This window comes from Lonchura striata, chromosome 26 (genome assembly GCF_050655825.1).
Source record: "Lonchura striata isolate lonStrDom1 chromosome 26, ASM5065582v1, whole genome shotgun sequence".
In the NCBI taxonomy this organism is placed as follows: domain Eukaryota; kingdom Metazoa; phylum Chordata; class Aves; order Passeriformes; family Estrildidae; genus Lonchura; species Lonchura striata.
In genome coordinates, this window is record NC_140728.1 from 10,011,257 (window position 1) to 10,037,032 (window position 25,776).

Sequence of the window (25,776 nt, forward strand, 5' to 3'; positions counted from 1 at the left end):
TTCCTGGGTGTGCAGAGTGGATGCCAGAGACCCAAATTTACCCCTACTGTGAGGTGTCTGTGTGTCCTAAAAAGTTTCCTGGGACCCCCCAGAGTGTCCCTCCATCATGGACCAGTTGGATCACTGAGCTTGGGGTGGAAAGGGGGGGTTGATGCTGTCCCCCTAGAGTGGGCTCCCCACACAGCACTGGGGACCCTTGAACTGGCAGTGGGGTCCTCATGCCCGCACACACTGGGTTCCCCCCTGGCACTAGGTAACTGCCTCCAGCAATGGGTGTCCCCTCTGGCTCTCGATGTCGCCTCCATTGCTCCCAGTGCAGGACCTGGGACACTACTGGCAGTTGCTGGATGTTTCCAGAATGGTGCAGAGGTGATATTGGGAGCTACTGGGGGATAGCAGAGGACTGGGGGACTCTGTGTTTGCAGTTGGTGGGGATACTGTGAAGGTTCTGATTAAGGGGGAACTAGAGGGCCTGGGGCCTCATTCTGGGGAGTGGGTGGTATTGAGAGTGTCACTATGGCACAGGGGGTGGGCATACTGGGAGTATCGGAAGGGTGCTGGGGCTACCGGGGAGGGAGCACTGGGGTCAGGTCTAGGGGTGATCCCGGGGGCAGTACCAATGGTCCATGGTGTACCAGGGTCTGGAGGCAGCCTTAGGGCAGTAGCAGTGATCTTGGGGTGACCCCGGGTCTGGTCCTTGGTACCCGTGTCTGGGGGGCACTGGGGATGGGGAGGCAGCACTGGTGACGATGCGGGGGAAGGCACTGGCCTTCCTCAGACTGATGCCGGGGATCTGGGGGTGATGCTGGGGATCTGAGAGCTATCCCGGGGACAGTACCGGTGGTCCGAGGCGGTATTGGGAATGAGGAGGCGGCCCCTCGGGCGATGCGAGGGAGGTACCGGTGGTCGGGGGAGGTACAAGGGATTTGGCCTTGATGCCGGAGCGATGCCGGGAATCTGAGGGGGATCCCGGGGGGAACCGGGCTATGGAGGCGGCTCTGGAGTTGATGCGGGGGCCATACCGGAGATCTGGCGGCATTTCCGAGGCGGAGCCGGTGGGGTCCCTCGGGCTCGGGAGGTACCGGGGATTTGGAAGCAGGCCCGGAGGGAATCTGGGGGTGATCCCGAAAATTTCGGGGCGATCCCAGGGGCGGTATCGAGGGTCCGTGGTGGTACCGGAGAAGGGGAGCCGGCCCCGGGGGCGATCCCGGAGGCGGTACCGGGTATCTGGGGGCGGTCCCGAGCCGGTCACGGTCTCCCGGTAGGGGGTCGCGAAGAAGACCCCGGGACACTCCCTCGGCGCGCGGCCAGGGCCGGTGCCAGAAGCTCCGGGCGGTGCCAAGGGCGGTCCCGAAGAAGACCCCGGGGCAGTCCCTCGGTGTGGGTCCGGAGCCGGTACCGGGAGCCCCGGGCGGTGCCAAGGGCGGTCCCGAGGCGGAGCCGATCGCGATCGCAGTGCTAGTGCCGGTGTCGGGGCAGCGACGGAGCCCGGGGCATGGCGGGCCTGGGTGCCTCGGAACCGGGCATCGGCCCCGGTCCTGTCCCGGCCACTCGCGTGGAACTCACAGTGTCCTGCAGGTAGCGGGGCCGCGGCGGGAGCCGGCACCGAGCGGCGGGGGCGCAGGGAGGCGCTGCTGCTGGTGTTGGAAGGTGCTGGGAGGCATTGGGTTGCACTGTGGTGACTGTGGTGTAAGGGTAGCTGCCGTTGGAGGGTGCTGGGATTCACAGAGAGGCACTGGGAAGCACTGGGGAGCGGCATTGGAGGGTGCTGAGGTACATTGGGAGGCACTGAGATCCCGTGGGATAGACTGGGAAGCATTGGAGAGTTGGGAGCAGTTGGCGTTGTAGGGCACTGGGTTGCACTGGAACGCAATGAGATGCATCGGGAGGCACTGGAGTGCCGCAGCAGCAGCCGTCGAAGGATGCCAGGGTGCACTGTGATGCACTGAGGTCCCATGAGATGCACTGGAATGCACCGGAGAGTGAGAGCAGTTGGTGGTGTGAATTGCTGAGATGTATTGGAATGCACTGAGATGCTCTGGAAGTCACCGGGAGACACTAGGGAACGAGGTGCAGTCGGCAATGAAGAGCACTGGGAGGCACGGGGAGGCACTGGGGAGCAAGGCAGCTGGCGCTGGAGGCACTGAAATGCCTTAGGAGGCACTGGGATTCACTGGAAGACATTGGAACTTTGGGAGGCGTTGGGGAGCATGGGGAGCACAGGGAGTGTTGGGTGTGGGGACAGAGGGGCACTGGGTGAGCCAAGGGTGCTGAGGATGCAGGGCACTGAGGGGAGTAGGGGGCACAGGGGGGCATTTGGGGGTTTCTGGGACTGGGAGTGCAGGGAGGTCAGGTTTGGGGGATTCTGGGGATGCAGGGGTGTCAGGTTGGACCCTGTATCCCCTGCAGCCCCTGTGTCCCTTGCCCAGCCTGAAACTCCTGAATCCCCAGGCTCGGCCACACTGCATCATCTACATTCCTTGTACCCCCTGCCCACCCTGTAGTTCCTGTACCCTCCCTCTGCAACCTGAGGTCTTTCTTTGGTGTACTGATAACTGTACCCCTGACATATGGCACTCCAACATGTGTCATGCTGTGCACCCTGTGCAGATGTGTCTGTGCACCCCAACTTGTGCTGTGGGGCACATCTGGTAGTGCACCCTAACACCCAGCCATGCTCACCAACACCCTGCTGTGCACCCTGACACATGGTTGAGCCCCCAGCACATGGCCCCCCAACATGTGTCAAACATGCTTTGCACCACAATCCATGTTGTGGGGCACACCTGGTTGCTCACACCCTGCCATGCACCCTCTCACACAAGAGGGCACGACATGTGGCTGTGCACCTCAGCATGTGTTCTGTGGTACATCTGACCGCCTAACAGGTGCACGCAGTCAAAGACACAGCCAGATGCTCACATTCACATTCACACTCACTCACACGCACACGCACGCACACTCACACTCACTCCTCCCTGCCCCCCAGGCAGCTCCTGGACAGGGACACCTTCTCCAAGTCGGACCCAAGTGAGTGAAGCAGGGGGGATGGGATATGTTTTGGCTCTTAGGTGTTTTGGGGAGGCTCTGGGGAGCTTGGAGTTTCTGGGGGTTTTGGGGTCTCTGGAAGGTCGCAGGGGATTTTTAGATCTCTGGGGGGTTTGGGGGTCTCTGGGGATTGGGGGGGGGGGGTCTCTGAGGTATTTTGGGAGTATCTGGGGGTTTTGGGGGGTCTCTGGGAGCATCAGTGTCTCTGGGGAGTGTTATGATCTCTGGGGGTTTGTGGGGTCTCTGAGGTGTTTTGGGGGATATCTGGGATTGTTGTGGTTCTGTGAGGTTTTGGGAGTCTCCAGGACATTTTGGAGGGTTCTAGGGGTCTTGGGAGGTCTAGGGAGTGTTGGGGACTCTGGGGGTTTTGGGTGCTCTTTGGGGTTTTGGAGATCTCTGGGGGATTTGGGGAGCCTCTGAGGTGTTTTGGGGGTCTCTGAGGATGCCTGCCTCTCCTGACCCCTCCCCCTGCAGTCTGTGTGCTGTACACGCAGCGCCCTGGCAGCCACCAATGGCGGGAGGTGAGTGACTTGATTGGTGGGGGGCAGCCAATCAGCATGTTGGGCTGTGCTCAGCTGGCCAATTGGTATATTAGTGTGTACTCAGCCAGCCAATCAAGATTTGGGGTTCTAGCTGGCCAACCAATCATCAGCATGCTGGGGCGATGAACAATCAGCATGTCTGTGTGCCAACCAGATGGCCAATCAGCATGTCAGGCGTAATGGCAGCCAGCCAGCCAAGCAACATGTAAGATTCTGGCCTATCAGCATGTTGGGGTGATGGCCAACTGGCCAATCAATGTGTTGGGGTACCAACCAGTTGGCCAGTCACCAGTGAGCAATCAGCATCTTAGGGTGCAGCACCTGGACACTGAGCATTCTGGGATGCAGCAGCCATCCAATCAATGCCTGGGGGCAGATCGATCAGCCACCCAGCATCCTGGGGATCTGCGGAGCATGTCGAGGTGCTGGGCAGCCAGCCAGTCAGCTGTCGGCATGCAGCCAGGCCCCACCCATCATAATTAACATTGTGTTAATTACGGGGTAATGAGCGGGAGGTGGGGCGGCCCCGAAGCACAAAGCGGCACCTGGGCCTTCTCTGCCCCTGCCCACCCCTTTCCCACGCATGTCCCCACACATGCCCTGGCCCGGGCCCGCTGCCCACCATTGCCCCACCTTCTCCACCCACGTGTCCTCATGTCTCCAATCTCATGTTCTCTCATGTATCTGTGTCCCCATGTTGCTATGTTCCCATATCCTCGTGTCCCCATGTCTCCAGCCCCATGCCCACATGTTGTCATGTCCCTGTGTCTCCATGTCACTGTGTCGCCATATCTGTATGTCCCTATGTCCACAATATTTTGTCCCACTGCCCTCATTCCTATGCCCCCACCCTCATTCCCATGCCCCTGTTTTCTGGTGCTGTGTTCACACATCCCTGTGTTCCCATGTCCTCATGTCCCTGTGTCTTTCTTCATCCCTATGCTGCCATGTCTCTGTATCTCCATGTCCCCATATCCCTGTATCCCCATCCCCCTTGCCCATGTTCCCATGCCTTTGCTCCCATGTCTCATCATCTCTATGTCCCCATGTCCCTGTGTCCAAATCACCACATCCCCATGTCCCTGTCCCTACCCCATGTTTTCCTGTCACCCCATCATCCCTGCTGTCCCCATATTCCCCAGTTTGGCCGGACTGAGGTCATCGACAAGTCCCTGAATCCTGACTTCCTGCACAAGTTTGTCCTTGATTATTGCTTTGAGGAGCGGCAGAACCTCCGCTTTGACCTGTGAGTGGCCCCAGTGGCCCCAGTGTCACCCCCAGCGTCAGCCCTCTGTCCCACAGGGTCATCCCTTGGCAACCCTGGCACAGCCCCTCAGGGTGTCCTTGTCCCCATCCCTGTTCTGTCCCCATTCCCGGACCATTGCCACCCTTGTTCACATCCCTGTCCCCATCCTTGCCCAATCCCATTGTCATCCCTATCCTATCCACTTCCCATTCTGTCCTTGTCCCATCCTGCCTCTATCCACATCCCATCCCTGTCCATTCCATTGTGTCCCTATCCCATCCCACCCTGTTCCTGTACCCTTGTCCCATCCTATCCTTATTCTTTTCCCCATCCCATCCCCACACCTAATCCATCCCTAGTTGTGTACCATCCCTCTCTCATCCCATCCCTCCCACTCTATGTCCCCCTCCCATGCAATCCCTGTCTCCATCCCTGTTCCCATACTTGTTCCATCCAAGGCCCCCCCCTTCCCGTTCCATGCCAACATGTCACCTCTGCCTCCAGGTATGATGTGGACTCCAAGAGCCCTGACCTCTCCAAGCATGTAAGTGCAGGATCAGCCCTTGGCCTCCCTGGGATGGGCACCCCCACTGGTGACATCCAATATTCCCGATCCTGCAGGATTTCCTGGGCCAGGCATTCTGCACCCTGGGAGAGATTGTGGGCTCAGCTGGCAGCCGTCTGGAGAAGCCCCTGACGTGAGACCCCCTTTGCCCCAGTGTCCCCATATCCTACCCCAGTGAAGCCCCTCTTGCACCCCAGTGTGCCCCTGTTCCTTCCAGAGAAGCCCCTGATATGAACCCCCCCAGCTCCAGTGTCCCCATGTCTCCCCCCCACCCCGAGTTTGAGCCTCCACTGTGGTCCAATGTCCCCAAAGTCCTCAGGGTCCCCATGCCCCACACTGGAGAGACTCCTGATGGTAGCCACCCTCATCCCCAGTGTCCTGTGGTCCCTACGTCTCTGCCCCAGGGAAGCCCCCAGTGTGAGCCACCTCCCCCACACATCCCAATGTCCCTGTGACCTCTCCCATGGAGAAGCCTTTGACATGAGTCCTGCCTGTGCCTCAGTGCTCCTGAAGTCACCATGTCCTCTTTGGAGAAAATCCTGGGTTTCTCCAAAACCAGTATTTTGGAGAAAACTGGGAAACTCAGTGTCCCCATGTCCCTCCCTGGAGAAACCCTTGACATGAACCCCCATGGCCCCAGTGTCCTCATATCTCCCCAGGTCCCTTTTGGTGTGCCCAGGATGGACTCAGACCCCAGAGCAAACAGTGTCATTTTGGATTGGGGGGTGGGGGGAGTCTGGCTTTTTTTTTTTTTTTTTTTTTTTTTTTTTTTTCTTATGGGGGTGGCTTTTTGGCAGGAAAAGCATTTTTTGGGGTCTGGCTTTTTCTTGGGATGGTGGCTTTTGGAGGGAATATGGGTTTGGGGGAATCTGGCTTTTGAAGGATCTGGCTTTTGGGGGGGCTCTGGCTTTTGGAGGGGTCTGATGTTTTTGGGATTGGCTTTTTCAGGGGCAGTTTTGTGGGAATTGACTTTTTGGGGGCATGAATGTCTTTTGGGGACTGGCTTTTATGAGGGGAGAAACAGCTTCTTTTTAGGATGCTGGGATCTGGGGTGGGGTGGGGGGGCTGTTTTGGTTTTTTTTTTGTAGACTTCCTTTTTTTGGAAGGGAGGGCTTTTTATTGGGTGGGGATCCCCTCTATCACCCTTCAGCATGTGTCCCTGCAGGATGGGGACAGCCACCATGCACCCCCGGGGCAGGAGACCTGCCCTGGCTGCCTCTAGTGGGTAAGTTTTGGGGTGCTCAGTGTGCGGGGGACACCTCCAAGACACTACGTGTGCCCCTGCTATGCTCACATCCCATCCTGGCAGTGGCATTCTAGGGAAGAAGTGCGGCACCATCATACTCCTTGCTGAAGAGCTGGGAAACTGCCGGGTGAGCTGCGGCAGGGCAGGGGAGGGGGCGTTGCTTGGGGTCCCCACAATATCGAGGGTGGATGAGACACACTAGCCCGCAGATCAGACTGTGTGCTGTTTATCCTCACGCGGGGTCCTGCCTGTCCTGAATCCCTCCTTCCCTCATGGAGCAGCCACCCCGAAGGATCCCACCCCTGAGGGGGGTGCAGGATGGATGACCCCATCGATTCCACCCCCCCAGGATGTGGCCACACTCCAGTTCTGCGCCAACAAGCTGGATAAGAAAGATTTCTTTGGAAAATCTGACCCCTTCATGGTCTTCTACCGCAGCAATGAAGACGGGACGTGAGCAACCCCCCCTCAAAACTTCAGTGACCCTCCCACACCTCACGAGAGGACTCAGCCCCAGCACAGGGCACCCCTATGTCCCCATGGGCTGGCATTGGCGGGGGTGTCCAAAAATCCTCACTGCACTGTGGGGGTGACAGACTGGGGGGGTGTTGGGATGGGAGAATAGCTCCCTTGCACCCCCTTGTCTTCCCCCCAGTTTCACCATCTGCCACAAGACGGAAGTGGTGCGGAACACACTGAACCCTGTCTGGGCAGCATTTGCCATTCCTGTGCGTGCCCTCTGCAATGGGGACCATGACCGGTGAGTGCCAAGGGACTGGGACCCTCTGCACTGCCTCTTTGGCCCCAAAGACCTCCCTCTCCCTCTTCCCCCCATATCTAGGGTGCACTAGGACTCCTGAACCCCCTTCCCCCATCTCTGTCATGGCCAGGGACACCCTGCACTCCCATCTTTGTGGTCCTCTGGGACCCCCTGAACCCCTTTTCCCCCATCTCTGTGGGCCCTCAGGACCCCCTTTTCCTTCTTTCCCCCATCTCCTGGGTCCTCCAGGAAGCCCTGCACTCCATGTCCTCATCTCTGTGGTACCTCTGGACTCCCAGAGCCCACTCACTCCATGTCCATGGTACTCCAGGACCCCCTTCCCCTCTCTCTGTGGTCCCCCAGAATTCCTTTCCCTGAGTCTGTGGTACCTCAGGACCCCCTGCAGCCCTTCTACCTTCCCTGTGGCCCCATGAGACACCCTTCTCCCCACCTCTGTGGCCACCTGAGATGCCCAGAACCCCTTCCCCTGTCTCTGGTACCAGTAGCACACCCCTGCCCCCACCTACCCAGTGTTACCTGCTTTTGCCTCAGTTTACACAGCAATGGGCATCACAGCTGTTGTTGAGCTATTCCTCCCCCCCAACCCCCATCCCAAATCAGTGTCACCAGCTGTTGTCCTGGCAAACAGTTCCTCACACTGCTTTGGCCCCAAGTTGGACGTTGCTGTGGCAACGATGGATAAAAATATCCCAAGGAGGAGGAGAAAGAAGCAGGAAAAAGCCCACAGAGGAGTGGGGGGGTTGTGTGTGATGGGTCTCCAGGGGAGGAAGTGGGATGGGATTTGGGGGTATCAGGGGGTGTCAGTGACCCTCCTTTGCCTTGCAGAGCCATCAAGGTGGAGGTATATGACTGGGACCGTAATGGCAGGTGAGCTGTGTGTGGTCCTGGGGATCCCCCTCACCCTGGACCTGCACCCCCTGCATGACAGGGACGCCCCACCACACTGGCATCCCTGGGGAGATGGAACCCCCCTGGGTTTTGGGGACCTCCCAGTTGATGGGAATCCCCACAGGCTATTTGGGACTCCCTGGCTGATGGGAAATTTCCTGGGCAATGGGAAGCCCCCCATCCCCACACCCTTGAGTGATGGGGAACCCCCTGGGCAATGGGAACCTCCCTAACCGGACTGATGGAGATCCACTGGCCTTGCAGCCACGACTTCATTGGGGAGTTCACCACCAGCTACCGGGAACTGGCACGAGGCCAGAGCCACTTCAATGTGTATGAGGTGAGGGGGGATGAGTACATGGCTCCTGCACCCCACCCCAGCTCCATGGGGGTCATGCTCCTACTGCTGCACCCCCAGGGGTTATGGTCTCCAGGGACCCTGTGCTGCACCCCTGTGTGTTGGGGTCTTAACATTGCACCCCTTGGGTGTTATGGTCCCCAGGGTCCCTCACTCTGCTGCAGCTGTGCATGCCAGGGTCTCTCTGTAGGTGCTACATGCCCCAGGATCCCCATGATGCAGTTCTGGGGTGTTACATTTCCCAGGGTCCCTCCCAACCCTGTACCCTGGTGTGCCATATACTCACAGGGTCCCTCCTGCACTCTGATGTAGTGGTGCCCAGAGTGCTCATGCTGCAGCCACAGAGGTTTATAGTCCCCCTGATTACCTGTGCCCCAGGGTATTGGGACCCCCACACTGCACCCCTGGGGTGTTATGGGCCCCATGCTGCACCCTGGGGTGCAAGACCCACAGCTGCTCCCTTGAGGGTCCCCAGCCCCCACCATGGATCTCCAGCTGCACTACAATCCCCAGGGTCCCCACATGCACCCCTGGGTGTCACAGCCCACCATGTGCTTCTCAAGGTCCCTCTCTGCACCTCAGCACAGTGCTCCCACTGCTGCCCCCCAGCATATTCTGTGCCCCCCTTTCGCCCTGGATGTGACAGTCTGTTACACTGCTCCCTGGGGCCCCCTGTCCTTGTGAGAAGCAGACCCTTTTTCTCTCCTCCCATCCCTGCAGGTGGTGAACCCCCGGAAGAAGATGAAGAAAAAGAAGTACCTGAACTCGGGGACAGTGAGGAGGGGGATTTGCAGAGCAGGGGTGACACAGGGAGATGAGGAACTTCCTCCCCTGAGCCCCATGTCCCCACAGGTGACACTGCTGTCCTTCACTGTGGAGGCCGAGCATACCTTCCTGGACTACATCAGGAGCGGGTGAGCAGGGGCTCTCCAGCACCTCCAGCTGCACTTTTGAGGGTCCTGAACACCCCCAGCTCCTTCCTTGGGGGTACCCAGCACCCTATGCTGCTCTTTAAAGGGCAGGGAATCCCCAACATCCCCAGCTTCTACTTCACAGGCAGGCGGGTCCCCAGGACCCCCATCTTCTCCCTTGGAGGTCCTCAGTACCCACAGTTGCTCCATCGGGGAGCAGGGGTGTGATGTTCCTGATATCCTCAACTCCTCCCTTTGGGATCCCCAACACCCCCAGCATCTCCACTGGGGGGTCCTCAGCTCACCTAGCTCCTCCACTGGGGATCTCAGCATCCCCACCCAGATGCCTCTCTGGGGGCAGACTGTCCCCATCACCCACAGCTGCTTCACTGGTAGTTCCCAGAACCCACAATGACTCCCTTTAGAAGTCTCCAGCACTCCTAACAGCTTTGGGGTCCCCAACACCCCCAGCTGCTCCTCTGGGGAAAGAGGATCCCCACCACCCCTATCTTCTCCATTGGGGGTCCTCAGCACCCCACCCAGATGCTCCCTCATGGGCAGAGGCTCCCCAGCACCCCAAATTGGTAATCTGGGGGTCCCCAGCACCCTCAGTCACTCCCTTAGGTGCAGCATGGTGACACCTCAGTGCAGGGACACTTGGGGGTGCTCTGAATTGTGATATGGGTGCACCCAGTCCAGCCTGTGGCCCCAGGGGTGCCCCACCCCAAATCCACAGGTGTCACCCCAAGGCCACTTTACCCACTCAGGACCCAACTCAACTTCACAGTGGCCATTGACTTCACGGCATCCAATGGTGAGTGGCAGCTGTGTCTCCCCTGGGGGATTTAATTGGGGCAGTGGTAACCAGTTTGGTGTCATAGTGGTGCCATCCTTGTCACCAACTTGGGGACATGGTGTTGTTTTCCTTGTAGTTGTGTTGGGGACATGGTCATGTCTCCCTTGTCACTGGGTTGGTGTCATGATGGCATTGTCCTTGTTGTGGGTCTGGGGCCATGGTGGTGTTATTTTTGTCACTGTATTGGCACTACAGTGGTGTCATACTTGTCACCAGCTGTCTCTGGGTTGTCACCAAGTTGGGAATACGGTGGTATCATCCTTGTCACTGGGGATGTGGTGGCATTTGGAGACATAGTGCGATCATCCTTGTCCTTGTCATCATGTTGGGGATGACATCATCCTTGCCACTGGGTTGGGGCTATAATGGTGAGGTTGTGGGAATGCTGGGGATGTTTTGGGGGTGCTGGGGGGGATTATGACAGTGCTGGGGGGGCTGTGGGGGTGCTGAGCCCCATGCCTGTGCAGGGAACCCATCGCAGCCCACGTCCCTGCACTACCTGAGCCCCTTCCAGCTGAATGCTTACAGCCTGGCACTGAGGGCCGTGGGGGACATCATCCAGGACTATGACAGCGACAAAATGTTCCCAGCCCTTGGCTTTGGTGCCAAGATCCCCCCAGATGGGCACGTGTCCCACGAGTTCCCACTGGTGAGGGGCCAAGGGGGGACAGGACTGTGCATGAAGGGTGGTGTCCTTGTCACACAGTTGGGGACATGGTGGTATCATCCTGTCATGTTGTTTGGGACATGGAGGGACATTGTCCTTGCGTTGGGGCTATGGTGGTGTGATCCTTGTACTGGTCTGGGGCAGTGTCATCTTTATGACCAGGTTAGGAATGGGTTTGGTGTTGTCACCAGTTTGGGGTCATAGTGGTTTCATCCTTAATCACCAAGTTTGGTACATGGTGTGTTTGGGTTGGATCTGAATTGGGGATGTGGTGGTGTCATCCTTATCCTTGGGCTGGGGACATAGAGGCATCATCATTTTGTGACTAGTTTGGGGTCATGGCAGTGTCACCAGGTTGGAGACACAGTAGTATCATCCTCATCACCAGGTTCAGGATGTGGTGGTGTGGTCTTTGTCACTGTGCTGGGCATATGATGATATTGTCCTTGTCACCTATTTTCACTGTGTTGGGGACATGGTGGTATCATTCTTGTCACTGGGTTGGGGATGTGGTGGCATTTTTTTTGTCACTGGGGATGTGGTGGTGTCATCCTTGTCTTGGGTTGGGAACATAGTGGTATCATCATTTTCTCACTGGGCTGGGGCCATGGCAGTATCATTCTTGACACTGAGTTGGGAACGTGTTGGTGTCTTTCTTGTCACCACATTGTGGACATGGTGGGATCATCCTTGTTAGCATTTGGGGGCCACGGCAATGCCATCTTTGTCTGTGGGCGGGTCCGTGGTGTCACCCTGCCCATGGGTGGGGGCTGTGGTGTCACCGTGGTCCTGGTGACCCTACGGCAGAATGGAGATGCATCAAACCCGGCGTGCCACGGCATTGCGGGGGTGCTGGAGGCATATCAGCGCAGCCTGCGCCATGTCCAGCTCTATGGCCCCACCAACTTTGCCCCTGTTGTCAACCATGTTGCCCGGTAAGAGGGGCCCCATGCCCTGGGGTGGGGTCCCTGTGCCCTCAGCGTCACACAGGGTCCCCCTAGCTTGGCGGCCACGGTGCTGGACGGGTCCCAGTACTTTGTCCTCCTCATCATCACCGATGGTGTCATCTCTGACATGGCCCAGACCAAGGAGGCCATCGTCAATGTAAGACCCTCGTGGTGGCATTGGGGTGGGTGGTGGCACCCCTGGGTGCTGGGACCCTTGGCTAATGGGGGCAGTAGGAAGGGATTGAGACCCTTGAGGGGGTAGGAAAGGTTGGGGACCCCTGGGTGCTGGAGTGATGAGGAGTAGCTAGAACCCTTACGAGGTTGTGAAGGGGCTTGGACTCCTGGGTTCTGAGGGGTTGTGGATGGCTGGGACCCTTTGGGTGATGGGGTGGGTGAGGAGGAGCTGGGACCCTGAAGCTGAGAGGGAGGGGTGGGTTGGACCCTTGCATGCTGGAAGGGAGTGGGGAAGGGGCTCGGAGTCCTGGGTGCTGGGGCAGGGTGTGGACCCCTGGGTGCTGGAGGCAGTGAGGAGGGACTGGGACCATTGAGAGGTGGGAAAGGGCTTGGACCCCTGGTGTTGAGAAGGGGCTTGGACCCCCAGGGTTCGATGTGTAGGGGTGTCTGGAATCCCTGGGTGCTGCAGGGGGGCTGGGAAGTTCCTGGAGCCCCCTGATGCTGGTGGGGAGGTCTCAGACCTTTGGGTGATGAGGGGGGTGGTGAGGGACTGGAATCCTTGGGGGAGGGGGTGTTGGCATTCCTGGGCGCTGCGGGGAGGGAAAGGTGGCTCATTTGGTGGCAGTATCATTAAATTGCATGGGACTCCCTCCATCCCCTGGCTCCCTAAGGCTGCCAAATTGCCTATGTCCATCATCATCGTGGGGGTTGGCCAGGCCGAGTTCGATGGTAAGATATGGGGGCTGGGGGGTACTAGGGGAAGGCTGGGGGGATGGGGGTGGGGTCCTTTGGCCACTGGAACTACGAGTTGAATGCGTCAGCATATGAATGGGCTCAGCATACCTCAGTGAGGGGGCTTGGGGGTTCTGGGTGTGGGGTTGAGAGGGACATAATAGGATCTCACCCTGGGGTGGGGGGCACTGGGGTGCTGTTGATCTCCCCCCAACATTGCCCGTAGCCATGGTGGAACTGGATGGGGATGACATCCGCATCTCTTCCCGTGGGAAAGTGGCTGAGCGTGATATTGTCCAGGTAACCAACCTCACCAATGACGAATTTGGGGACCCCCTCCCAGCCCACCCAGCAGGGTGGTGGTGGGGGGTGCCCTGGGGAGCTCAAATCAGCCCCATCATTCCTGGGGTGCACTGGGTGGCACTGGTGTGGAGGGATGATAAGGTGGACTGGGACATGGTGGGGCACTGGGACATGAGCGAGATGCACTGGGACAAGAGGATGCAATGGGTTTGGGATGCACCTGGATGGGGGGATGCACTGGGATTTGGGAGTGCACTGGCACATGGTAGGAGCACTTCACTGGGAAAACAGGGTGCCCTGGGACTTGGAACGCTCCTTAGAATGAGGGTGCACTGGGACATAGGACCATATTAGGATATGGGAGGCACTGAGAGATGAAGGAGACAATAGGACATGAAAGGAGGTTTACTGGGAAATAGTGGGGGGGTTGGAATTGGGATGTTGGGGGTGTGCTGGGACATAGAAGCAGTGCACTGGGAAAAAGGAATGCACTGGATTTTGGAATGTACCTCAGTGGGGGGAGACACTGGGACATTGGGTGCACTAGGTACATGGTGGGGGCCTTCACTGGGAAAAGTGGGTGACCTGAGATTTAGGCTGTACCTTGGAATGGGGGTGCAGTGGGATATGGGGGTTTATTAGGATATGGGGGGCACTATGGCATGAAGGGGGTTGGTACTGGGAAATGGGGGGGGCACTGGGATGTGGGGGGCACTGGGACATGGAGGGGCATGTACTGGGATATGGAGTAGCACTGGGACACGAAGAGGGAATGTACTGAGACATTTTGGGGGACTGTGCTGCAAAAAAAAGGTGCAATGAGACTTACAATGTTTGTGGATGTGGAAGAGAGCCTGGGACATTAGCAGGCACTGGGACATGGGAGAACATTGGGACATTGGAGGGGGGCACTGGGATATGGCATGTACCTGGATGTGGGGGGCACTGGGATATAAGGAGGGTGTACTGGCAAATGAAGGCGTCACTGGGGCACCAGGATGGACCCGGATGTGGGAGGCAGTGGGACATGGGGGTGTATTGGGAAATAAGAAGAGACACTGGGATATGGGGGCTGTGGGAAATAGGAGGCTCTGGGAGGGGCACTGGGGCTTGGGATTTACGTGGATGTGGGGGTGCCTTGGGACATGAAGAGGGCTGTGCTGGGAAATGGGGAACACTGGGATGTGGGAATACCTTAGGACACAGAGGGGGGTACCAGGATATGGGGGGCACTGGGTCTTAGTACGTACCTGGATGAGGTACCCAATGAGGGACATTGGGACATCAGGAATGGGGAGGGGACACTGGAGCTGCTTGTGTGCACGGCACACAGTTCCAGGGGCTTCCTGGCCCTGGACCCCCTCAAGTGCTCTGCCCCCCTGTGCCTCCCCAGTTTGTTCCATTTCGTGACTACATGACGGGGGGTCCCGGCGCAGGGCTGAGCATGGCAGGGTTGGCGCGAGAAGTCCTTGCCGAGATTCCTGACCAGCTCCTCTCTTACATGAAGGCACGGGGCATAAAACCAGCGCCCCATCCCTCCCATGTCCCCTGAAACCTCCCCACCCTGCCTGCCCATTCCCAACACACCATATCCCTTCATCCTACCCCAGGACCCTCTATCCAGGGACCAAAGGCAGCCATACTCTGTCAGGGACCTGGGACTGGAAGTCCCTCTCCTCCTTCCACAACTTTGGGATCCCCTCCCCAATCCGGGTTCCCACCACCACACCCATAAACCAGCTTTTGGGATTCCTGGGGGAATTGGGATGGTGTTGCCTGAGCATTCTTGGCCATGGGACTGCCCCCTGTACCCATCCAGGATTGTCCTGCCCCCACAAAAAAGGGGCAGGGGTTCTTCAGCAGCCTGACCAGAAAGCTGGGGTGTGCAGGAGCCTCCACCAAATGTGGAGTGCCCCCCTAGTGTGATGCATGACTCCTCACCTCACCATCTTCCCCAAATTCATGGTTCCCCTGCATTTCCTGGGCTGATCGCAGTGGGGTTCCCAGTGGTTTTGGTGTTCCCCCTTGCCGTATTGCATGTGTCCATGTGGGTTTGTATTGAGTTGCCTTAAATTGCAATAAATTATTGTGGCTTTGATTATAGCCCCCTTCCCTGGGATGCCCCAGCATCTCCTCTAAAAGGGGCCCTGCCCTGGCTGTATGTATAACCCCACCATGTGTGACCCTCCCCAGCTGTGTGACACCTCCCAGGCCTGTGACAACTCCCCTGCTCAGCTGTGTGACTCCCCCACTCCAGCTCTGACTCCCCCAGCTCTGCCCCCTCCCCATCTGTGATCCCCTCCAAGCTGTGACCCCCTGCCCACTGTGTCACCCCCTCAACCTGTGCTCCCCAGCTGCAACACCCCAGCTCTGACCCCTCCCCAACTGTGTGATTGCCCACACACTGTGTGAACCCCCTCAAATGTATGACCTCCCTGGCTGCGTGACCCCCCTCCCAGCTCTGAGAGCCCTCAGCAGTGTCATGGCTCCATGTCTGATATTCTCTGGCTGTGTGTGATGTCCCCACATGCTGTAACCCCCCGCCAAGGCTTTGCCATCTCCCCAGCTCTGACCCCCTCACCACCTGTGTGTGATACCCCCCCACTGCATGACACCTCCTGACTGTGACCTCTCTATGTGACCGTTCCCCCACTGTGTGACCCTCAAAATTGCAAATACACAGAAATCACCTGGGGCATGGGAGAGTTGGGTTATTTACAGGACTCTGCCCCCCCGCACCCCAAAACTGTTTGAAGGGGGTCCTGGGAAGTCGGAGGGGGCTCACAGAGACCCCATGCCCCAATTCAGGGGATGATAAAGCCCCTGAAACCCAACGGGGGGATCACAGAGATCCCACATCCCACTGGGGGGTTCACAAAGTATCCACATCCCAGTTAGGGGGTCACAAAGCCCTCACACTCCACTTTAGGGTAAGAAAGCATACCCCAACTGTGTCTGTGGGGTCTCATAAAGCCCCCCAGCCCAAAGGGCATGGGGTCACAAAGTGCCTACACTCCAGCTTGGGAAAGGTTATAAAACCCCTGCACCCAAATTGAGGTGGCAAAATGCCCATCCCCCAGTTTGGGGGTCACAAAGCCCCTGCACTCCAGTGGCAGGGTGAAAAAGCTTCCTCCCCCTGGCTGGGAGGTGGGGGTTGTTTTAGGCCCCTGTCTCTCCTCCCAAAAAGAAGTGGCTTTCCCGTGTAAGGGGATTGTACCAGTGGTGAGACCAAACCGGTTGACAGGAACTGGGTGGGGGAACCTCATGTTGGGGTGGCTGCTCTCACTCCCCGCTTCCTGCACCCCTTCAGGGTGCAGGGGGCCTGCAGATTCCCAAACTGCCTCAAGATTCCATTCTTTATTGCTGCATTTCCCTCGGCCAAGCTCAGCCCTGGGAGAAACCAGCACAGATCCCAGGGGGCACAAACCTTAACTGGCACACCAAAACACGGGATCCCTCAGATCAGGCCATGTGAGGGGCCTCATGTTGCTGTGGACAGGAACAGGAGGGGAAAAACGCCCTGAGACTCCCCACAGCAGGGCTGACAAGAGGGGGTGTCATCTTTTGCCCAGGGGGTGTCAGGGGTTGCTCCCATAACTAACTAACTAACTAACAAATAAATAAATAAATAAATAAATAAATAAACACTCCAAATAAAGCGGGAGGAGGGGCAGATGGAACCCTGCATGTATGTCCCCCTGCAGAAGAGTAAGGAGAGGATCCTCGACTGTTTGGGGGGTCCCACCTTGTTTTGTGAGGGGGCCCTGTCAGTTTGGAGGGGTGCCTGACTGGGAAGGTCTTTGCCTGTTTAGGGGGGAGGGCCCAGTAAGGTATCTCCAGAGGCTGCCACTCCAGAAAATCCTGAGCAGAGACATAACTGTCACACCCAGGTCCCTCCACATTTATCGATTGGGCCTCCCCAAACACTCACCTCTTTAGAATCATCATGGAAAAATACTTGGGTTAGGATTAGGATTTGGGGTTATGGCTGGGAATTAGGGTTAGTGTTAGGGTTAATTTCCCATTCAGAATTCTGTCTAGAGGTTACTCAGAAATGTTCCATTGGGGGTTGTCTGTTTCCTCCAGTCACCACCTTACCGCGACAGCCTCGGATCGGGTGTGGGGTGTGTGCCGCAGTAAGGTCCGCAGCAAAACTCTTCCTCCTGAAAGACGCCAAAATCTTAAAATCTCTCCTCAAGGCCATCTCTGCTGATGACTTGCTGAAAGTCGAAATGTTTGCTTCATCTCAGCCGAGTACTTAAGAGATGGCAAACTCACGCCACAAAGCACAGCCCCGCTCAACACCCGCCGCGCCCCCCCCGCCGCGGGCCGCGCCCCCCCCGCCGCGGGCCGCGCCCCCCCCGCCGCGGGCCGCGCCCCCCCCGCCGCGCGCCGCGCCCCCCCCGCCGCGGGCCTCGCCCCCCCCGCCGCGGGCCGCGCCCCCCCCGCCGCGCGCCGCGCCCCCCCCGCCGCGGGCCTCGCCCCCCCCGCCGCGCGCCGCCCGCCGGCCGCCCCGCCCTGCCGCCGCCGCTGCGCCTGCGCACGCGCCTGGCGCCGCTGCAAGCCCCGCCCTCCGCGGTGCCTGCCCGCGGCCCGGGGGGCTTCGTGCGTCGGCTCGGCCGCGGCCCCTCGCGCTGCTCATGGCCCCACGCCATTCCGCCCCGCTCCCGGGCCCGGCGGCACCTCCCCTCCTCCTTGCGGCGTTTGGATTGATCCGAAGCTGCTGGAGCTCCAGGAGCCTTTGGACACCGCTCCCAGGGACGCACAGGCTGCCATTGTTCGGCTGTCTCTGCAGCACCAGGGGCTGCTCTCCATGATTTCGCTGGCTCCCTCCCAGCTCAGCCCCTATTGCAATTTTCACCCTTTGGCTCAGCCTTTGTGTCCCTCGAGGCGCTGGCAGAGCTGCTGGGGACGAGGCAGGAGAGGGGCAGCCCCAGCATTCCCCTATCTGTGACTGTGACACCCCAGCGGTGGCAGCCCTGGCGTTCCCTCCCTGGAGACGCTCCAAAGGATGCATCCACAGCTATGGCCAGTCAAGGAACTGACTGGTCAATGAACACCCCCAACCTGGGCTCGGGGAAGGTCCCCTGGCCACCTCCACACTGCCACAGGCAATTGTCAGATACAGTTACATAGCTCTGTCCAGAGCTGACAGGGAAAGTTCATTAATTTTTTTTTAAAAATCAGCAAGAAAAAGCTAACTCTGCCCTGTAGAGCTGCTCCCTCCTTCTCTAGTTTCACTTGCACACACATAGGACCTGAGACTAAAAACAATGAGTGCTCCTCAGGCATATATGCAGCAAATGTCTTCTCATCCCAGTGAAAAAGGCCAGTTGGGAGGTGGCTCTAGGGCCCTTGGAAAGGGCAAGGGCCAGAGCCTCAGCCTACAGGGAAGAAAAGGGCTCTGAATTGCCTGCCCCTGGCATGTAAACCCTGCTCCCTGGCTGCTTCACACACAGGATTTTTCTGGAGTACTGCAGAAAACTGAGACTCAGCTGTGGCTTTTCCATGTTCCGTGTCCTAAAACTTGCCTGGGAGAAGAAATTTAGGGTCAGCTCTGCTGGCACAATTGCTTCTGGCCCAGGGCAGAGTGGCAGGAAAGTCTTTCTGTGCCAAGGCTTTACTACAGTCAAGGAAAGCTCTTGGCTCAGGATCCTTTCCTTCCTTCCTTCCTTCCTTCCTTCCTTCCTTCCTTCCTTCCTTCCTTCCTTCCTTCCTGCCTTCCTTCCTTCCTTCCTGCCTCCCTCCCTTCCTTCCTTCCTCCCTCCCTTCCTCCTTCCCTCCCTCCCAACTTGCATTTTAATTTGTAAACTCTGAAGTACTTACAGTAAATTACTCTTCCCTAAATATAATTTTTTATGTTCAACGGGCTTTGGTAGTCAAAGTCAAGGGCTATTCTTCCTGGATCTATTACCTGGATTTATTACCTAGAAGGTAATAGAAGTCATTAAATATTCGGTAAAAACTGTCCTAACTACATCTTCATGTCAACCCTTTAGTCTAACTTAGGTTGCTTGCATGCAATTTTTTTCCCCAAGTATTATGGCAACTAAAGAATAATTACATAGATGACAGTTCATGTTTTGCAGAAAGACATCCATGGGATGTTTAGCACTGTCTTGGTTTGAAAAGACAGGAGTCTGTGAAGGAAGGCAAAAGCCTCCTGTGAAATGGAAAAGGTAAACCCCCTCCCTCCGAATTACCACAATTTTAAAAAAGGCTCTCAGGCAAAGATATGGGAATGGGAATAACAGTTCTTTACTAGGAGAAAAAGTAAATAAAAATAATAATTAAAAAATGTAATTAGTACAAATGAAACTAGTGATGGAGTCAGAAACCTGACATCCTGAGGAGTCAAGGTGTTGGCAATAGTCCAGTTAAAATGGTGGCTGCTCCTCCTGGAGTGGCAGATGAAATGCTGCTGAAGTAGTGATCTCTGGAAGGGTGTAGTTTTCTCTGAAGGTCTGGTAGTAGTTGGGCCTGGTCTTCCTCTGGGAATTCAAGAGAGAAGAAACTGCTCCTCTGGGAATCCAGCAAAGGGGCTGCCCAGTGTCCCCAAAAGGTGCTGATTTTATGCAGGTAGGAATGCTTGGCTCCTCCCTCTGGGTGGAGCATCTCACAATTGGATGATGTAACTTTACCATCATGCAGTGAAGTCATTCAATATTCTATTAACAGAAGATATCTCCCCAGAGGGAGACAGTGTTCTTGGAAGAGATAAGAAAACTGCCCAACCTCCAACAGATGGAAATAGAATACATGCTTATCTTACAAGCTAGGACAAGCACACACCTTCGACATGCCTTTTTTATTAAAGGATTTTTTCAATAAATCTCTCGAAATTTAATTGTTCCAATTCTTTAACTCTGGATTCCTTCAAATATTCAAAAACTCACATTAAAACCAACACCTTGCTTTCCAAATTCAGCTATCACAATTCTGTTGGGGTTGTCTAGATAATACCAATCAGAAGAGCTAAATTGTACGTATAACCTTGAAAATATATTTTCTTTTATCACAGTCTATATTTTTACAACTGCCATTCTTATAGAAACAGAGCTCAATTTAAGATAATAAGAATTGTTTCTAGAGATTTTGACTGCTGATAAGATAAGAAATCTACTCTGGAAATTCACTGAAGCTCATTTGCTTTACAACAGGAATGTGAGAAGTGGAATGTAGGCAACAAAATGGTGAGAAACCCATTCCAAACCCACCAACTGACTACCTTACCATGACTTGATTTGATCAACGGAGAAAATTCTGAAATGTTATTAGCAAAAACATGCCTTGATCAAACAGATTTCAACTGAAGAAAGAACTGGATTAGTTGTTAATTTCTTGAATTTCTGGAGGTTGAGATTGGAAACATAAGGACTACAAATACAGTGAAGTAAAAAGCTATTGATTCCTTAGACCCATCCAAATGTCCAAGAGAGGCTTTGTAAGAGGTATGTAATCAAAAGGCACTGAATTCAATTACATAGTTTTGAATGGACAAGTCCTAAATTTACCCTCTGGAAAAGCAGGACATCAATCAGAATAGAAATTCTATGAGCAATAAATGAAATTGCAAGCTGCTATTAATTAAAAGATTGTGCAACTAGGTCACATATATTTTTTCAAGATCATATTGCAATGCTTCTGGCAAGTAGAAATAGTATCAGAAAAGCTGAAAAGAAATGCCTTTCATTGCACTTAGTTGAACTGCAGCAGTTTTCACAGGAAGCACTTAAAGGACCAACCTTGGAGCATCACCTTCTCCCGCCCCGCTCCCCACGGCATCATCAACCTCAGCCACTCCCACACAAGCCTCCACCCTGCAGCCACCGGACCCTGCCCGCCCCTCTCCTGTTTCCCACTCACGCTCTCGGGTTCCCACGGCAACGAGGGGCAGGGGGGGGGGGGGGGGGGAGCGCTGGGCCCAGGAAACAGAAAGCAGTCAGTGACTCCTGGCTCCGGTAACCTACAATGCAAGAGGGCAGAATCCCAGATGGGAACCCCTTTCATATGAATGCGTAAGGGAACTGCAAAACAAAGCGTGAGTTTGGAAAGAAAAGTGAATTTTTAAAGAGCATTTTAAAAGCAACTTTTAATTCTAACACCATGGTCCCTGCTGATTTAAAGCATTTGTTCAGTTGCCTGCTCCCTCAATCAGAATATAAAATGTGGGAAAGGACTTGGAAAAGGTTAGCAGGGGACCTTCTTCCAGAAATTTTGCAGAGTTCCAGTTATGTCCCAGATATAGAGGATGAAGAAATCACCTTAGAACATCTTGTGGGTGAGGGTGATTGGAGCCAGGCTCAGAGGCAAGCAGCAGGGATTCCCAAACTAGTGTTAGTCCTGACAAAAGATGCAGCAGAGCGAGCATTCCTTAGTATGCCTTCTATGGAACCTGTAATATCTTATATCGCTCTCAAGCAATCTGTTACAGAGCCATTCATGGATTTTGTTGATCGAGAGTCTCTGTCGAGAAGAGGGTGGAAGGGCAAGAGCTACAAGACCAGCTCACGTTAGAAATTGTCACCACAAATGCAAATGAAGCCTGTTGGCGAGTTATCATGGCACTTCCAGTGTCCCCTCCACTGACGCTTGATCAGCTCATTGAGGAGTGCACAAGAAAAGCCACACTAATTGCAGAAAACTTGGTGAAAAAGCCTCGGGAAAAAGTGGTTGCTCCAACATTGGCAACCCCAAGAACTCCAGTATTGAGACCTCCTCACCCAAACACAGGTGTTATTACTGCAATCAGGAAGGCCACCTCATCAGCCAATGCCCCTTTCAGGGGACAGCACCTCCTCAGGGGGTGAGGGCGAGGGAAGGGAGAGTTCTCCAGCCAGCAAAAAAACTAACTGGGGAGCGCGGACCTACCCCACATGATGATACAAATGGGGTGGGTCAGGGCGTTGTTGCCAAAGCTGCTGTACACTGCATAGTGCCAAGTGTCAGCAGCCAAGCTTACACCACTGATAAGACTGAACCTTACCATTTGCAACTTACTAAACCTATTAATTTCTCTAACCAGGACTGGCATTTTATCATAGCAACAGCAGAGCTGCTACCCCGCATTCAGGACTGCGAAACTCGCAGACAGAATGATCTATTGACTGCAAGTACCTTGTCATTGGTGACACAAAGTACACCCCATAAGAGAGAGATCCCTCCTGCCATCCTTTCACTTGATCCTAGGACCTTCTATCTCATGTCACGTTGTGTCCACCCCCACCTCTTCCTGCCACAGGGACAGATCATTGTGCAGGCAATCCCAGTGCCTCACCTTTTGTGTGATGATCTAGACCTGTCAGTTTTTTACACCAAGATGCTGGAAGAGGAGAAGCCCCTCGTATGGTGTGGCCTTAAGAGTGAGGGGCAACCATTCAACTTCAGGGGATGATGGACACAGGGGCAGATGTGATTTTGGAGAAGATGGATAAATATAATTATTCATAAATAATATAGCCAGGATGAGAACAGTCCTCTCTGCTAGCCAGACAATGCCCTTGTACAGATGGGTCCTGGGGTCAAGTGGACTGTTCCATCTCACCCCCCAAAAGATGTACGGTTCACCCTGCACCTCTATCCCTGCCCTAAAACATCAAGTGCCTGTAACCCCATTGTCCCATGCCTTGTTCCAGCCCACCTTGAAGCCCCCTGAAAAGGGGGCTCTGAGGGGCCGGACAGCCTCTTGGAACTTCCTTCCCTCTCTTGGAACTTCCCATCCTCTTAGAACTCCCCCTCTCCTAGAGCACCCTTTTGTCTCTCCCCTCCCCCACCTCCTCAAGCCTTGCCACGTGCTGCATCTGGCAGCTTGAGGCAGGACCTTTCCCCATCCCTAATAAACTTTATACCCCAAGAGCAACCTTCAGAGATCTCTTGCCTCAATCCATCTACACTGTCCTGGAGCTGGCAGCATTCGCTACAATGTGACAGTCATTCCCTCACACAAATGGCCACAACAGTGGGAGCTGGAAAGAGTAGGCAACCCAGTTTTAGGTGTGGGGGGTCAACAGTTGGAACAACAGTCTAAGAATATAGTGCAAATTATGGAGCCGAATGGGCAATTAGCATCTTTACGCCCATTCGTTTTGAATTCAAAATTCACTCTCTGGGGGAAAGATGCCATGTCCCAATGGGGGGCAAAATTGGAACTACCAGTCCCCAAGGGTTTTTAGGTGCAGCCACTGAAGAGCGCCCTACGCAAAAACTCAAATGGCTCACAGATACACCCATCTGGGTAGAGCAGTGACCACTGAATAAAGAAAAGCTAAAAACGCTCACTCAGTTTGTAAAAGATGAATTAGTAAAAGGACATAAAGTAGAATCCAACAGCCCTTGGAATTCACTGGTTTTTGTTATTAAGAAACCGGGAAAGGACAAGTGGCAACTCCTCCATGATCTCAGAAAAATTAATAACGTCATTGAAGACATGGGATCTCTCCAACCAGGGATGCCTTCCCCATCTATGCTCCCCCAAGATTAGAAATTGGCAGTGATAGACATCAAAGATTGTTTCTTTCAAATTCCCCTGCACCCAGATGATGCACCATACTTTTGCCTTCTCTGTACCTTCCATCAACAGAGAGGCTCCCATGAAACGCTACCACTGTAAAGTACTACCTCAAAGCCTCAAATGCTCTCCTACCATCTGCCAGTGGTATGTCGCCAGAGTTCTGTCCCCAGTGCGTACCAAGTGGGAAAATTGCATTTTCTACCATTATATGGATGATGTCCTTGTCTGTGCCAACAGTGACAATGTACTTGCAGAGGCATTGGAGGACACTATCACAGCCTTGTCGGCAGTTGGATTTGAATTACAGAAAGAAAAAGTGCAACACCTGCCGCCTTGGAAATATCTGGGCCTTGAAATTAACAACAGGACCATCATACCACAGAGGCCAATGATAAATGATGACCCAAAGACATTATGAGACCTCCACCAGCTGTGTGGGTCTTTAAGCTGGATCAGAGCCTGGCTGGGGCTCACGACGGGAGATCTGTCCCCATCTTCAACTGATTGAAGGGGGGGAAGAGTTAGACTCGCCATGGGCTCTGGCCCAGGAAGTCAGGGCTGCTTTGGAGAAAACCCAGTCCACCCTATCAGGCAGACAGGCCCACAGGTACGTGAGGGCCTACACTTCTGATTTATCATCCTTGGTAAGTTGCCACACCTCCATGGGTTGATCTTTCACTGGGACACAGACCAATGGGATCCCCTCTTGATCATAGAGTGGGTGTTCCTTTGTCATCAGTTGTCCAAAAGTATCACCAAGCCACAAGAGTTGATGACCCAGCTGATCATACGGGCCAGGGCTCGTATGTTTGCGGGGTGAGATTTCATGTGCATTCATCTCCCTATAAGAATATATACGGGACACTCTCTAAGGAAACACTTGAGCACCTGCTTCGGACTAATGAAAACTTGCAGTTCTCCCTAGACAGCTACACTGGACAAATTCTCATTAACCATCCAGGCCACAAATTATTTGAAACACAGTTTGATTTGATTCCAAAAAGTATCCCGAGTAGTGAACTGCTGAAAGCATTGATGATTTTCACCAATGCATCCGGAGGGTCCCACAAATCTGTGATCACATGGAAGGACCCCCAGACTCAGCAGTGGGAAGCTGATGTAAAGGTTGAGGAGGGTTCCTCACAAGTTGCTGAGCTGGATGCTGTTGTCAGGGCCTTTGAGAGGTTTTCAGAAGCAATTAATATAGTTACAGATTCGGCATATGTAGCAGGTGTTGTGTCCAGGGCAGAACATGCAGTGCTCAAAGAGGTTTCCAACCCAGTGATATTCAGCTTACTCTTGAAACTGATCTGTCTGGTTTCCCATCAAGAGCAGGTTTTTTTTGTAATGCACGTGCAATCACACACTGACCTCCCAGGTTTTATCGCAGAAGGTAACCGCAGGGCAGATGCTCTGGCTGCTCCTCTACAGCTGGCTGGCCAACCAAGTATCTTCCAGCAGGCCAAACTAAGCCATCAATTCTTCCATTAGAATGTCTCAGGTTTGGTCTGTCAATTCCACCTGCGGTGTGACCAAGCCAAGGCAATTGTGGCCAGATGCCCCAAGTGTCAGGAGTCCACTTTACCAACTCTGAGTTCAGGAGTGAACCCGAGGGGGATCCACAGTTGTGAAGTGTGGCAAACTGACACCACACACATACAGGAGTTTGGGAGGTTCCAACATGTGCATGTTTCAGGAGATACTTTCTCCGGAGCAGTCTTTGCCTCAGCCCACAGAGGGCAAAAAGCCGCAGATGCAAAAAAACACCTCATGCAAGCATTTGCAACCTTGGGGGTCCCCACCACTATCAAAACCGATAATGGCCTAGCTTATGTCTCCAAAAGTGTTTGGTGAGTTTTTACAGGAATGGGGGGTGAATCGGGTGAGTCATTGGACGGGAGTTCCACACTCCCCCACCAGCCAAGCTGTGATAGAAAGAACACATCAGACCTTGAGGAAGGTCCTCCTTTGCCAGAGGGGAGATATCTGAACTCTATCTCCA

The 25,776-nt window shown here is 54.9% G+C and overlaps 1 protein-coding gene and 1 long non-coding RNA gene across 9 annotated transcripts; both read left to right on the forward strand.

The window, feature by feature from the left end:
* Positions 1-167: 167 nt before the first annotated feature.
* Positions 168-17,539, forward strand: CPNE5 (copine 5). Of its 8 annotated transcripts, none has more exons than XM_085561541.1 (21): positions 168-369; positions 2,990-3,030; positions 3,523-3,569; positions 4,733-4,836; positions 5,341-5,380; positions 5,458-5,534; positions 6,567-6,626; positions 6,711-6,774; positions 6,997-7,100; positions 7,303-7,407; positions 8,254-8,295; positions 8,581-8,656; positions 9,395-9,448; positions 9,527-9,588; positions 10,353-10,399; positions 10,909-11,090; positions 11,916-12,043; positions 12,110-12,212; positions 12,901-12,958; positions 13,188-13,261; positions 14,658-15,362. In XM_085561541.1, the coding sequence occupies exons 1-21, from the start codon at positions 293-295 to the stop codon at positions 14,814-14,816; spliced, it is 1,704 nt and encodes a 567-aa protein (XP_085417667.1). In that variant the 5' UTR covers positions 168-292; the 3' UTR covers positions 14,817-15,362. The 8 variants fall into 8 exon arrangements, with proteins under 8 accessions (XP_085417667.1, XP_085417665.1, XP_085417668.1 ...); XM_085561539.1 differs by lacking the exon at positions 168-369 and adding an exon at positions 804-1,078; XM_085561540.1 differs by lacking the exon at positions 168-369 and adding an exon at positions 1,357-1,578.
* A 281-nt stretch (positions 17,540-17,820) lies between these two features.
* Positions 17,821-23,123, forward strand: LOC146765345 (uncharacterized). The gene is made up of 2 exons (XR_014950185.1): positions 17,821-19,843; positions 19,943-23,123. It is a non-coding gene; the product is annotated as an uncharacterized LOC146765345 (long non-coding RNA).
* Positions 23,124-25,776: the final 2,653 nt, after the last annotated feature.

Coding starts and splice junctions, on each gene's coding strand:
- CPNE5 (XM_085561543.1), top strand. CDS start 4,259: ATGTTCTCTCATGTATCTGTGTCCCCATGTTGCTATGTTCCCATATCC. Junction 5,535..6,566: donor CGTCTGGAGAAGCCCCTGAC/GTGAGACCCCCT, acceptor GTGTCCCTGCAG/GATGGGGACAGCCACCATGC. Junction 7,408..8,253: donor TGCAATGGGGACCATGACCG/GTGAGTGCCAAG, acceptor TTTGCCTTGCAG/AGCCATCAAGGTGGAGGTAT.